General features: G+C 41.9%; 1 protein-coding gene across 1 annotated transcript in view; it reads left to right on the forward strand.

Annotated features, from left to right (window-relative positions):
- Positions 1-740: 740 nt before the first annotated feature.
- The window catches only part of Tbh (Tyramine beta hydroxylase), a 145,100-nt gene continuing 130,680 nt past the window's right edge, over positions 741-15,160 (forward strand). Inside the window, exon 1 of the mRNA XM_068227054.1 lies at positions 741-998. Coding sequence (XP_068083155.1) covers positions 741-998 — 258 coding nt within the window. The remainder of the gene's footprint in view (positions 999-15,160) is intronic.

Here is a 15,160-nt window from a genome sequence, read left to right on the forward strand (position 1 = left end):
GCTATTGCATATCAGTCTGCCAAGCCCACTGAAATGCATGCACCAACCGACCCTATGAGCAACATTTTCACACCATTCATAGCAGGGACTGGCTGCACAAGGAATGGCATTACTAGCATCGCTCATACCTCAGTCACTTTCGTATTGTCAAAGCCAAGGATAAGACAGAGACAGATTAATGAAAGTAACAAAGTTGCTCTAGCCCATACTAGAAGACATAGTGCACTGTAAACACTAGGTCCTGCCAGCAAAGGCATTCATAGCATTTATCAGTCATTAATAAATCACTTCGGGAGTGGCGACCCCATCGTACTGATAGGCTATATCTGGTTCATTCATTACATCCCTGACCCGGTCAAAGACTGGAAAACAGGTTGTACGTTTTAATTTTCATTGTATTGAATCTTCTATAACCAAAACAGCAGGACAATGATCCTACAGTAAATATCCGACGTCTGTTAACACAAATGACACATTTACTCTCCCTCTTCCACAGTTGTAGTTCTACTTCGAACATCATCGTAATGTGTTTACTTCAGGAAAGTAATACAATAATTGCATCCATTAGTGATTCTATTTTAGTCCTCATTAAACGAATATTTAAAAATGCCGAATCATTTCCAGAAATATGTTTAAGAGTAAACAAGCTGTGTGCAGGCGCAGTGCTGCCATCCCTCTCCTCCCTGCGGTCGCAGCACCTATGCTATAAAAGCGACCCGCGCGCTCAGATCTACAGCGTTATGGCGCTCCTGCTGGTGCTGTCCCTTGTGACAGGCGCTCTCGCGGTCCCTGTGTTCCGTGTGCCACTCGATGCCTCGGGTGAAGCTGTCGTGGCCTGGACGCTCGACTACGCCTCCGACACCGTGCGGTTTGAGGTGCACGTCCCCACCTCTCCTGACATCGCCTGGGTAGCGTTCGGCTTCTCTGACTACGGAGAAAGCTTCCCAGCCGACTACTGTGTGCTCTGGCAGGACTGGAGAGGAAATGTGCACATGGAGGTAGGGACTACAACATTTAATCAGTATTTACTTCCAGTCTCAGTGCAAATATGACTCTTAAAATTGGGATTACATTCAGTACAGAACTAGATATTGTGTCCTCTTATTATTTGGCTTTACGTCGCACCGAGGCAGGTAGGTCTTATGGCAACGATGGCATAGGAAAGGGCTAGGAGTGAGAAGGACGTAATCGTGGCCTTAATTAAGGTACAATACCACCATTTCCCTGGTGTGGAAATGGGAAACCACGGAAAACCATCTTCAGCGCTGCTGACAGTGTAGTTCGAACCCATTATTTCCAAGCCTCCTTAAAGCTATCTTAGAACTTTAAGGCTGGATATCAATGAACTTCATTGACATATTTCCGTCTGTTTTCCATAACGTCTACAAGCAGCCTTAAGGTGAACCAATTCTAAATTTCACATTGAATTTTGCCTTTAGTAATATTCTATATTCTTTCTTTCTTAATCTGCTTACCCTCCAGGGTTGGATTTTCTCTCGGACTCAGCGAGGGATCCCACCTCTACCGCCTCAAGGGCAGTGTCCTGGAGCTTCAGACTCTGGGTCGGGGGATACAACTGGGGAGGATGACCAATGCCTCGCCCAGGCGGCGTCACCTGCTATGCTGAACAGGGGCCTTGTGGGGGGGGGGGGAGTGGAAAGGATAGACAAGGAAGAGGGAACGAAGCGGCCGTGACCTTAAGTTAGGTACCAACTCGGCATTTGCCTGGAGGAGAAGTGGGAAACCACGGAAAACCACTTCCAGGATGGCTGAGGTGGGAATCGAACCCACCTCTACTCAGCTGACCTCCCGTGGCTGAGTGGACCCCGTTCGAGCCCTCGTACCACTTTTCAAATTTCGTGCCAGAGACGGGAATCGAACCCGGACCTCCGGGGGTGGCAACTAAGCACACTAACCACTACACCACAGAGGCGGACATATTTTATATTCAACAAAATAAACAATTTCAGAACTTTTGAAACGTAAACTGTGATAGAAATACAGAAGTCTGGTGTATACTGTGGAATGGACGTGAATTTGAAACAAATTGTGAAGGTTACCTACCCAAAGAAAGTCAAAGGTTCTGGAAAAGTGTGTGACATTGAGATAGAACAGACAGGGAGGAGGACTGCAAATGATATTTATTTTAGAAATATTTCCTGTGTACGGTTTTTTTCTGAAGTTTATGAACACAGTTTATTACTAAGTGAAATGTGAGTAGATGAACTATATAACCTAATTCAACATAAGCCATGTGCCAGTTTATAAACGGAACCAGAATTAATTATTTAAATGTAATGATAAAACATTATTTATTAGTTGTTGTAATCCCGTAAATCATGAATTTGTAAAGCAATCTAGCAAAAACTCTAAAATTTTATATAAGTAAATTACATGCTGCCGGCCCCGCGGTGTAGGGGTAGTGTTCCTGTCTCTTACCCGGAGGCTCCGGGTTCGATTCCCGGCCAGGTCAGGAATTTTTACCTGCATCTGAGGGCTGCTTCGATGTCCACTCACCCTACGTGATTAAAATTGAGGAGCTATCTGACGGTGAGATACCGGCCCCGGTCTAGAAAACGAGGAATAACGGCGGAGAGTATCCGTCGTGCTGACCATACGACACCTCGTAATCTGTAGGCCTTCGGGCTGAGCAGCGGTCGCTTGGTAGGCCATGGTCCTTCGGGGCTGTTGTGCGATGGGGTTTGGTAAATTACATGCTTCCATGACTTACGTTTTTGATACACTCTACGTTATTAATTATCCAGTTTTGTTTGTTTTCCCAAAAAGTACAGTTCCCGTCTTACATGGTTTTAAAAATAACCGACTCACTTATAGGCTATATTAGTGTGTTACAAAAGTAAGTTAATTTGTGAGAAAACATTAAACTTGGGCGCTCCGTGAGTAGAACAAGAGGTTGTTTTTTCTTTACGTCGCACCGATACAGATAGGTCATGTGGCGACGATGGGATAGAAAAAGGACTAGGAGTGGGAAGGAAGCGGCTGTGCCTTTAATTAAGGTACAGCACCAGCATTTCCCTGGTGTGAAAATGGGAAACCACGGAAAGCCGTCAACCAGGGCTGCCGACAGCGGAGTTCGAACCCACTATCTCTCAAATGAAAGCTGATAGCATTGTGACCCAAACCGCGCAGCCACTTGTTCAGTGAAGAGATTCTTCTTGGAATACAGGCCTATTTGGTGTTTAGGTACACTCAACCTCACAAAACTTGGCCAGCAAAGACATTTAACTTCATACATTGTCGAAACGCCAGGATATGCGTCAACTGTGGATAGCTTTTGGCTGAAGGGGTGTTACTTGAAACCCCATCACCTGCGCAATAATTCCATCCTACTCCAGACAAAGCCGGCAGCGTGGTGTAGAGGTAGCGAGCGTGCCTTTTATCCGGAGGCCCCGGGTTCGATTCCCGGCCAGGTCAGGGATTTTTACCTGGACCTGAGGGCTGGTTCGAGGTCCACTCAGCCTACGTGATTAGAATTGAGGAGCTATCTGAGATAGAGGCCCCGGTCTAGAAAGCCAAGAATAACGCCCGAGAAGATTCGTCGTGCTGACCACACGACACTTCGTAATCTGCAAGCCTTCGGGCTGACCAGCGGTCGCGTGGTAGGCCAAGGCCCTTCAAGGGCTGTAGTACCATGGGGTTTGGGTTGGTTTGGTTTACTCCAGACAAGAGGATTTCGAAAGAAAGTCATCTTCTGCGACGGCCAATATTTGTGCGGTTGAGAGTACTTTTTTAAAAGGATACCGAAGTGTTCATAGTTTGGGAAAACAATTTCTGAATTTGAATTATTATTATTATTATTATTATTATTATTATTATTATTATTATTATTATTATTATTATTATTATTATTATTATTATTATTTCGTTATGCCCATTCCTAGAGCGCGTTGCAACTTGTTCATTGACTTGATGACTTTCGCCTTCCTATTCTTCCAAAATCTCTTGATGAACTCACTGTATTGCCTTTTCCGTTCTTCTGACCAATTTGTACCAGTCCTGCTGCTACTTTTTACCATAAATGTGTACTTATTTACTGATGTTCTGTAGACTTCACGATTTCTAATGGTGTCTTCCTCGATGTTCAACTCATTCAGGTCCCCTCTTGTTCCTGCAGCCAATTTACTCTCCTTTTTTGGGGGGAATTTATTATTATTATAATTAGGTTATTTTATTCTTATTTTTATTATGTTTATTTATTGGTTATGCCATTAATTAATAGATATTTTTGCCATTATCCTTTGTCTTTAAGGAGACTTTTACTACGGTGTAAAACCTTCGCAAAAGATTCCGTTAACAAAATTTTGCTCTTAACTTTTCATTGTATGTGGTAAGATCTCTTAAATACATATTCCACCAGGGTTATTCGCGTTGTATAGAAACACGTAAATATCTTTTAGTCCGCCTCTCTGGCGTAGTGGTTAGTGTGATTAGCTGCCACCCCCGGAGGCCCGGGTTCGATTCCCGGTTCTGCCACGAAATTTGAAAAGTGGTGCTAGGGCTGGAACGGGGTCAACTCAGCCTAGGGAGGTCAACTGAGTAGAGGTGGGTTCGATTCCCACCTCAGCCAACCTGGAAGTGGTTTTCCATGGTTTCCCACTTCTCCTCCTGGCAAATGGCGGGATGGTACCTAACTTAAGGCCACGGCCACTTCCTTCCCTCTTCCTTGTCTATCCCTTCCAATCTTCCCATCCTCCCGCAAGGTCCCTGTTCCAGCATAGCAGGTGAAGCCGCCTGGGCGAGGTACTGGTCATTCTCCCCGGTTGTATCCCCGACTCAACGTCTCACGCTCCAGGACACTGCCCTTGAGGCGGTAGAGGTGGGATCCCTCGCTGAGTCCGTGGGGAAAACCAACCCTGGAGGGTAAGCAGGCTAAGAAGAAGAAGAAGAAGAAGAAGAAGAAGAAGAAGAAATATATTTTAAATTATTTAGAGATAATCCATCGGAATGAGCAATATGGTGCTTAGTGAGAGATCCTGGAGAAACGAAATGTGGATATACCAGTAAAATGTTACTCTTTACGTAATACTGAACGTTGTTTACGTAAAGCACCTGCTACTTGGTAGCATACATTATTACCTGAGCCAAACACTTTAAGGAATATGAATTGCTGTGCGTGAAGAACCTCTACATCCATACGTATGAAGAAACGTGCCATGAGAGGATGTGAAAGACGAAGTGCTCTTTAGTATACAAATTCTCGCAATATATATATATATATCGGAAGTAACTTGGACCTGTGTCATAGAACTCAGTCAAAACTGTCTGAGTTATAAACGCTATTCGGAGAAACCTTGACCCATCAATAATCATGGCTATGTTTAAAATTCCAAGAGATACGAATGCTGTATACTAATATGACTGTTTAAAAAAACTATTCAGCACAGTTCATCTTCGCCAAATGGTCGGTCGACAGCTATTGAATAACTCGAAGTTCACACATGGAGTCATATTGCTCAATCAAATGTTATATGGTGGAATATTTATTTTACAGAAACAACAGAGGTATGAAGTAAGACATATTATAGAAACTGACTGATGGACAGGGTTAAGTACCTAATATAAAAGACACTACTCCTATGACTCCCTTGGTCATAAGTGCCGGGTATTTACATGCGTCAAGATTTTTAACCGGTGTCATGGGAGGTCGGTAGTAGAGTGTGTATATAAATGTAAGCATTTTGGTCTAAGATTCCGGCATTTCCGCAAAGTCTCCGTGGCTCAGGCGGCAGCTTGCCGGCCTCTCACCGCTGGGATCCGTGATTCAAATCCCAGTCATTCCATGAGAGATTTGTGCTGGACAAAGCGGAGGTGGGACAGGTTTTTCTCCGGGTACTCCTGTTTTTCCTGTCATCTTCCATTAACATCTCATCTATCATTGCCCCAGAGGAATGCGACAGGCTTCGGCAGTCGGCACAATTCCTATCCTTGTCGCTAGACAGAGGGCATCACTCATTCCATTCCTGACCCGGTCAAATTACTGGAAACAGGCTGTGGATTTTCATTCGGGCATTTCTCCGAGATTTGAAACAAGGAGCTATCCCCAATATTTAAATACTGATTTATTTCCACCAAAGCGGTCATGGTTCGAATTTTTGAAATGAAAAATATCATCACTCTGATTGTGATTACACGTACAATTGAAGGTGACGTGGCTATGATCACATCAATAGTCATTTAAAAATGAAAGCTTGCTTGTTTTCTATAATTTAACATATAATACGTTTTCTCGGAGGACGCACGGTATGTCCGACTCATTGGCTGAATGGTCAGCGTTGAGGCCTTCGGTTCAGAGGATCCCAGGTTCGATTCCTGGCCGGGTCGGGGATTTTAATCGTGTCTGATTAATTCTTCTGATCCGGGGACTGGGTATTTGTGCTTGTCCCAAGACTTTCCTCTTCATATTCAGACAACATTCTACACTACCAACCGCCACAGAAACACGCAATAATGATTACATCCCTCCATACAGGGTTGGCGTCAGGAAGGGCATCCGGCCTTAAAACAGGGCCAAACCCGCATGTGCAAACAGTTCGCACCCGCGACTCCACAGATGTGGGAAAAGCGGTAGAAAAAGAAGAAGGAGGAGGAGGAGGAGGAGGAGGAGGACGCACGGTATAGCCTATTAAGCGTTAATGTTAGTGTAAACTTAATTTGCTCATGTATCAACAATGGTCACTGATCTAGGGCACGGATTGTGATATAATTACATATTCCATTCCTTTATTTGTAGACAAATGAAACTGTCGGCGAATTTTGGTTCCGATATGGTGATACATATTTTTACATATATTCTGACTAATATTGCATATTTTTAGGCTAATGTAAAGAATGAATTTTTGTACATATCTAGGTAATTATTGAAAAATAATTAAAAATTGTGTCAGCTCCTTTAATTTTCAAAGTATAGTAAAATAATGGGCGAATTTCATTTCATTTTATAATATATATATCAAATGCTAAAGTTAGCTTTAAAATTAATTTAGAATTGGAATTTCTAACCCTTTGCCGGTGAAGTACAGTAGATCCGAGTACCTCAGCTGCATACAACAGCACTAACCCTTTCTCAGAATCTGGAATGGGTAGATGCCTTTCATTGGTCAGAGTTTCTAACAAACTCCTTGCAGTCTCGAAAACCGGGCGAGTTGGCCGTGCGCGTAGAGGCGCGCGGCTGTGAGCTTGCATCCGGGAGATAGTAGGTTCGAATCCCACTATCGGCAGCCCTGAAAATGGTTTTCCGTGGTTTCCCATTTTCACACCAGGCAAATGCTGGGGCTGTACCTTAATTAAGGCCACGGCCGCTTCCTTCACATTCCTAGCCCTTTCCTGTCCCATCGTCGCCATAAGACCTATCTGTGTCGGTGCGACGTAAAGCCCCTAGCAAAAAAAAAAAAAAAAAAAAAAAGCAGTCTCGAAACGAAATCTTAGGTTATTCAAGCTCTGTATTTGTTTGCAAGAGCATTAGTGGCGAACAAGAAGAGCCCCCGGAAGATATTTCACCCAGCTAGTTTGATATTTTAAAGGATGCAACGGTGACCTCCTGCGATGTTGAACGGTCCTTCTCAACCTACAAGAGAATTTCATCGGATCAGCGCCATAACATCACAATGGAGAACACGGAGGGTACTTGGTGATACAATTCGCATCACGATAAAATAAGTTACCGTACTGTTTGTGTTAGTAAGGATTTAAAGGCAGATTGCACAGTATATTAACTTTATTTAATAACGTTTATTTGTTTCATTTTCATGGCATGAGAGAAATTAGCTACAACAATATCATTGTGTAATATACTCCGCGATTTACAGTGCGTAACATTATTTTTAAATATTTGAAGTATTTCGATTTTGCCTTTAATTTGTTTAATTAATACTGTCAAAATTAGAAAACAGTAGACTACATCTAAAACAACAACAATGACTCTATCACAAAATATGGAGGTATTTAAAACAATGTATTGTCTCATATCATAACCCTAAGCCATAAAAAATATACGAACATGTTTGTAAATTAAATGCATTGATACTATTCTTTCTTAATCTGTTTTTCCCTCAGACTCGGCGAGGGATCCCAACTTAACCGCCTCAAGGGCAGTGTCCTGGAGCTTTAGACTTTGGGTCGGGGGATACAACTGGGGAGGAGGATCAGTACCTCGCCGAGGCGGCCTCACCTGCTTTGCTGAACAGGGGATTTGTGGGACTGGAAGGGATAGACAAGGAAGAAGGAAGGAAGGAAGCGGCCGTGGCCTTAAATTAGGTACCATCCCGGTATTTGCCTGGATGAGAAGTGGGAAACCACGGAAAACCACTTCCAGGAACCCACCTCTACTCAGTTCACCTCCCGAGGCTTAGTGGACCCTGTTCCAGTCCTCATACCACTTTTCAAATTTTGTGGCAGAGCCGGGAATCGAACCCGGGCCTCCGGTGGTGGCAGCTAATCACGCTAATCACTACACCACAGAGGCGGACATTAATACTATTACATATGTAATTACATATTTTATGAATATTACATATTTAATGACATATTTCACTGATATTTACTGCATCTTTATGTACATACTAGCTGATGTACCCGTGCTTCGCTACGGGATTCTCAGAAAGACTGACTTTGTGGTTTTACTAACTGAAATCGACATAGGTCATTACAAAAACGTAAGTATGAATGTAGCAATTAAAAGCAATGCTATCATATAAAATACTCGATCAAATGTAAAGCCGCACGTTTTATCACTTTTAACGAACAGTGCCGCGGTTAGATTGCGGTGCCAATCTAATAGTCCAAAGTTCCAGAGCTGGGATGATCAGGTCGCAGATTGCCATGCACACTCATCTGCCATTATTCCGCTAAATATGCACATTGTTCATTCCAATCAGTACCTCAGAGTAGGGTTTGGATAGCCCGAATGCTATGATGATCCAGTGTGTTGCGTACCAGTAGTATCAGAAAATTTATAAACCAGGGGAATGGCATGCTAAAGAAGAAAGTTATCTAACTCCCCAGCTACTTCCCATCAATATTCAGGCAGGCTGTTACACTCTGTACGACTGGGCGAGTTGACCGTGTGGTTAGCGGTGCGCAGCTGTGAGCTTGCATCCGAGAGATAGTGGATTCGAATCCCATTGTCGGCAGCGCTGAAGATGGTATTCCGTGGTTTCCCACTTTCACACCGGTCAAATGCTGGGTCTGTACCTTAATTAAGGCCTAAGGCACTCCTAGCCCTTTCCTATCCCATCGTCGCCATAAAACCTATCTATGTCGGTGCGACGTAAATCAAATAAAAATACTCTGTTCGCAGCAGTAATCCTATCTACCGGAGATGAGGGGCAACAGGAGACACAAAGCACATCACGACAAACAATGGTCAATGTAATGTTATTGTTGATCAATGTTATGAGGTTTCTATATTGTAGGCCTACACATTTAGTTTTCTTTCGACTCTGTGATTTGTAAAATATTTTATACCGTAAACTGTAGTTTCTTATTCTCCGACTTTACATACCGATTTTCATTAAATACTGTTTACCCATTTCCTCGTTACTCGGCGCTGATATGGACTTACAGTAGTAACAAAAATCCAAATTCATGAATATCTTTGTGATCATAGCCAGTACGGTAACAATGTATAAGACATGAATAATAGGAAATTGAATACTATATAACCTTAGTTATGTAGCATTCATCGATTACACCTCTAAAAAGAAATATTTGAGAATTACATTTTAGGCCTTCCCCTAAACTACCTGTCTACTCAGCGTGAATAAAATAATTTACAGCCTAGACTATAGCGACTTATTTCCTGACTTTGCATACCGATTTTCATCAAGATAGGACTACTAATAACAATATTTGAGAATTAAATTTGAGGCTTTCCCCTAAACTACCATTTTTCTCAGCGTGAATACAATTATTGACAGCCTAGGTGGTAGCAATTTATTCCCCAACTTTACATACCTATTTTCTTTAAAATACGACCACTAATAACATAAATAGTTGAGAATTATATTTTAGGTCTTCCCCTAAACTACCATTTCACTCAGCGCGAGTAAAATGATTTATAGCCTAGATTGTAGAAGATCATACCCCGACTTCACATACCGATTTTCATTAGACCACTAATAACATAAATAGTTGAGAATTCAATTTCAGGCCTTCCCCTAAACTACCATTTCACTCAGCGTGAGTAAAATGATTTATAGCCTAGATTGTAGAGTCTCATCCCCCGACTTCACATATCGATTTTCATTAAATTCTCTTCAACCGTTTTCTCGTGATGCGTGTACAGACAGACAGACAGACAGACAGACAGACAGACAGACAGACAGACAGACAGACAGACAGACAGACAGACAGACAGACAGACAGACAGACAGACAGACAGACAGACAGACAGACAGACAGACATTACGGAAAAGTAAAAAGTGCATTTTCTTGTTACTATGGACATGACCGATGCAGAAATACCATTATTTTCAAATTCTGTGCAATGTACAGACAAAACTCTTCTTTTATATATACATAGATTTCGTACTTTGATAATGCATAAAGGTCCGGGCCCCACTGTGATCACAAATGTGACGGGCCGGCACAGCGCCCGCTCCTGAATATCGTTATGACATCATAGAGCATCTATATATTAATTTTTTTTAATGAAAACTAAACTCAGTCAATCCGGCCATTCTATCCGGTCGATATCCTTAATTTTTTTAAAACGGAAAGGTATTCATGCACAGATTTGTCATCACCAGGTACTATAAATCACTTAACTTCCACCTTCCTCAAATTATTTGATTTTTTCAATTTTTTGTCCCTTTGAAGCAATCACATCTTTGGTTCTAATTGAGGTACGGAGTTTGTTTTGGCCCAAGAACACTCAGTGGATCAAGCTCTTTCATTTCAGCTCTTAGCTATTCAAATTAGTTGATTCTGAGGAAAGTTATGAGTGCACATTCAATTTGACGTCTCATTTCTTCAACATTTTTTCTAATTGAACCAATCATATCTTTCGTTCTAACTGAGGTACGCAGTTCGTTTTGGTCTAAAAACACACAGTGGATCAAGCGCTTTCTTTTGAGGTAATAACTACTTAAATTGGTAGATTCTGAGAAAAGTTATGAGTACATATGTCTCCATGACGAAGATCTTTGAAGGACTTTTTAACAGTTCGGCACGTAGTGTTGTTCCAAGGAACGTTTAATTCAATTTCTTTGTGTGATGTATTTTCAAGTGTTTTGTTGACATAATATTACATTCTATTACCACAGCAGATCATGTGCTTTATTTCATTAACTCGAAACTTTGCAAATACATCCGTGAGGATAGTAACGAACAACACCATACTTTGTACATTGCGGGCGGAGCCAGCGGGAAACTGCTAGTTGAGTTTGAGTTGAGGCTGTCTGCCATACACCATTGGCAAGTATAACTTTCGAGTGTGGAAATAAGCCTAGTTGTGCATTTCAAACACTGTTAGCACACATAATAATTGTCTATTAGAATAAACTATAATTAATAACTATAAAGAAATTGTTAGTAGTTATATGATATTGTTGTATAATAAAAACAATAATGTTTCAGCTTAATCCCTCAGTAGCTGATACTTGGGATAAGTGAAAGTCTCTCAAAAGAAGTCAGAAAAGTCTGATTAAAAAAATCATTTACGCGTTTAAGTCGTTTCTCTGTTATGAAAGAACGTTTCCTACGCTTCAATGTTTTCATATTATTTCTTGCTTAGTGATTTAACGCCGTGCTAATACGTACAGGTTTTCCGTGGATGCGCAGATGGGAAAAGGGATGGATTAGAAAAATATGCCTTTCCTGGCAGGACCTAGTGTTTACAGTGCACTATGTCTTCTGGTATAGGCTAGAGCAATCTTGTTACTTTCATTGTTCTGTCTCAGCTTTATTCTTGGCTTTGACAATATGAAAGTGACTGAGGTATGAGCGATGCTAGTAATGCCATTCCTTCTGCAGCCAGTCCCTGCTATGAATGGTGTGAAAATATTGCTCATAGGTTCGGTTGGTGCATGCATTTCAGTGGGCTTGGCAGACTGATATGTAATAGCAATTTCTGGCTCGGTGAGGAAAGCAACGGGAAACTACCTCACTCCTCATTTCCCTAGTACGCCTTTTCAGTGATGCCTAGGCCATCTATGACAGCTGATGGCGGAACTGTTGAGGATCCAACCAGCCTTCGGGCTGAGGACTAAACAACATTATATACATACTTACATTATCATTATAGACTGTTATGCCTTTCAGCGTTCAGTCTGCAAGCCTCTGAGAATTTACTAAACGTCGCCACAATCCTCGATTTGCAACTAGTGTTGTGGCCTCATTTAGTTCTATACATCTTATCTTTAAATCGTCAGAAACCGAGTCTAACCATCGTCATCTTGGTCTCCCTCTACTTCTCTTACCTTCCATAGCAGAGTCCACTATTCTCCTAGGTACCCTATTCTCCTCCATTCGCTTCACATGGCCCCACCACCGAAGCCGGTTTATGCGTACAGCTTCATCCATCGAGTTCATTCCTAAATTAGCCTTTATCTCCTCATTCCGAGCACCCTCCTGCCATTGTTCCCGCCTGTTTGTACCAGCAATCATTCTTGCTACTTTCATGTCTGTTACTTCTAACTTGAATAACATATCCTGAGTCCACCCAGCTTTCGCTCCCGTAAAGCAAAGTTGGTCTGAAAAGAGACCGATGTAAAGATAGTTTCGTCTGGGAGCTGACTTTCTTCTTACAGAATACTGCTGATCGCAACTGCGAGCTCACCGCATTAGCTTTACGACACCTTGATTCAATCTCATTTACTATATTACCATCCTGGGAGAACACACAACCTAAATACTTGAAATTATCGAACTGTTCTAGCTTTGTATTACCAATCTTACATTCAATTCTGTTGAATTTCTTAACTACTGACATCAATTTAGTCTTCGAGAGGCTAATTTTCATACCATACTCATTGCACCTATTTTCAAGTTCCAAGATATTAGACTGCAGGCTTTCGGCACAGTCTGCCATTAAGACAAAGTCGTCAGCATAGGCCAAACCGCTTACTACATTTCCACCTATCTGAATCCCTCCCTGCCATTTTATACCTTTCAGCAGATGATCCATGTAAACTACGAACAGCAAAGGTGAAAGATTACAGCCTTGTCTAACCCCTGTAAGTACCCTGAACCAAGAACTCATTCTACCATCAATTCTCACCGAAGCCTAATGGTCAACATAAATGCCTTTGATTGATTTTAATAATCTACCTTTAATTCCATAGTCCCCCAGTATAGTGAACATCTTTTCCCTCGGTACCCTGTCATATGCTTTCTCTAGATCTACGAAACATAAACACAACTGCCTATTCCTCTCGTAGCATTTTTCAATTATCTGGCGCATACTGAAAATCTGATCCTGACAGCCTCTTTGTGGTCTGAAATCACACTGGTCTTCATCCAACTTCCTCTCAACGACTGATCGCACCCTCCCTTCCAAGATGCCAGTGAATACTTTGCCTGGTATACTAATCAATGAGATACCTCGATAGTTGTTGCAATCATTCCTGCTCCCTTGCTCATAGATAGGTGCAGTTACTGATTTTGTCCAATCTGAAGGTATCTTACCAACACTCCACGCTAATTTTACTACACTATGAAGCCATTTCATCCCTGCCTTCTCACTATACTTCACCCTTTCACGTCTAATTTCATCTATTCCTGCTGCCTTATGACAATGGAGTTTATTTACCATCCTTTCCACTTCCTCAAGCATAATTTCACCAACATTATTTTCCTTCTCCTCATGAGCTTGGCTGTTTGCAACACCACCAGGATGATTTCCTTTTACATTGAGAAGATGTTCAAAATATTCCCTTCTCCTCTCCAGGGATTCCCTGGGATCTATTATGAGTTCACCTGAATTACTCAAAACACTGTTCATTTCCTTTTTCCCTCCCTTCCTAAGATTCTTTATTACTGTCCAGAAAGGTTTCCCTGCTGCTTGACCTAGCCTTTCCAGGTTATTACCAAAATCTTCTAACGACTTCTTTTTGGATTCAACAACGATTTGTTTCGCTCTGTTTCTTTCATCTACGTACAAATCCCTGTCTGCCTCGGCCCTTGTTTGGAGCCATTTCTGATAAGCCTTCTTTTTACGTTTACAGGCTGCTCTTACTTCATAATTTCACCAAGATGTTCGCCTTTTCCCATCTTTACACACAGTTGTTCCTAGGCATTCCCTTGCTGTTTCTACTACAGCATCCCTGTATGCCACCCATTCACTTTCTATATCCTGAACCTGCTTACTGTTTACTGTTCGAAACTTCTCACTAATCATATCCATGTACTTCTGTCTAATTTCCTCGTCCTGGAGATTTTCTACCCTTATTCGTTTGCAGACAGATTTCACTTTCTCTACCCTAGGCCTAGAGATACTTAGTTCACTACAGATCAGATAGTTGTCTGTATCATCGAAAAATCCGCGAAAAACTCGTACATTCCTAACAGATTTCTTGAATTCAAAGTCTGTTAAGATATAGTCTATTATGGATCTGGTACCCCTAGCTTCCCATGTGTAGCGGTGAATAGCCTTATGCTTGAAGAATGTATTCGTAACAGCTAAACCCATACTAGCACAGAAGTCCAGCAAACGCTTCCCATTTCCATTAGCTTCCATATCTTCCCCACGTTTACCAATCTCCCTTTCGTATCCTTCAGTTCTATTCCCAACTCTCGCATTGAAATCGCCCATTAGCACTATTCTATCCTTGCTGTTGACCCTGACCACGATATCACATAATGCTTCATAAAACTTGTCAACTTCATCCTCATCTGCACCCTCACATGGTGAATACACCGACACAATTCCTCCAACTGACAAATCTACCCACATCATTCGCCCATTTACGTGCCTAACAGAAACTATGTTGCGTGCAATGGTATTCCTGATGAAGAGCCCTACCCCAGACTCTGCCCTTCCCTTTCTAACACCCGTCAAGTTCACTTTATAATCTCCTATCTCTCCCTCATTTTCTCCCTTTACCCGAATGTCAGTTACTCCTAGAGCACATCCAGATGCATCCTCTTTGCTGACTCAGCCAGTTCTACCTTCTTTCTTCCATAAGCCCCATTAATATTGATA

Source organism: Anabrus simplex, chromosome 3 (genome assembly GCF_040414725.1).
Source record: "Anabrus simplex isolate iqAnaSimp1 chromosome 3, ASM4041472v1, whole genome shotgun sequence".
NCBI classification, from domain to species: domain Eukaryota; kingdom Metazoa; phylum Arthropoda; class Insecta; order Orthoptera; family Tettigoniidae; genus Anabrus; species Anabrus simplex.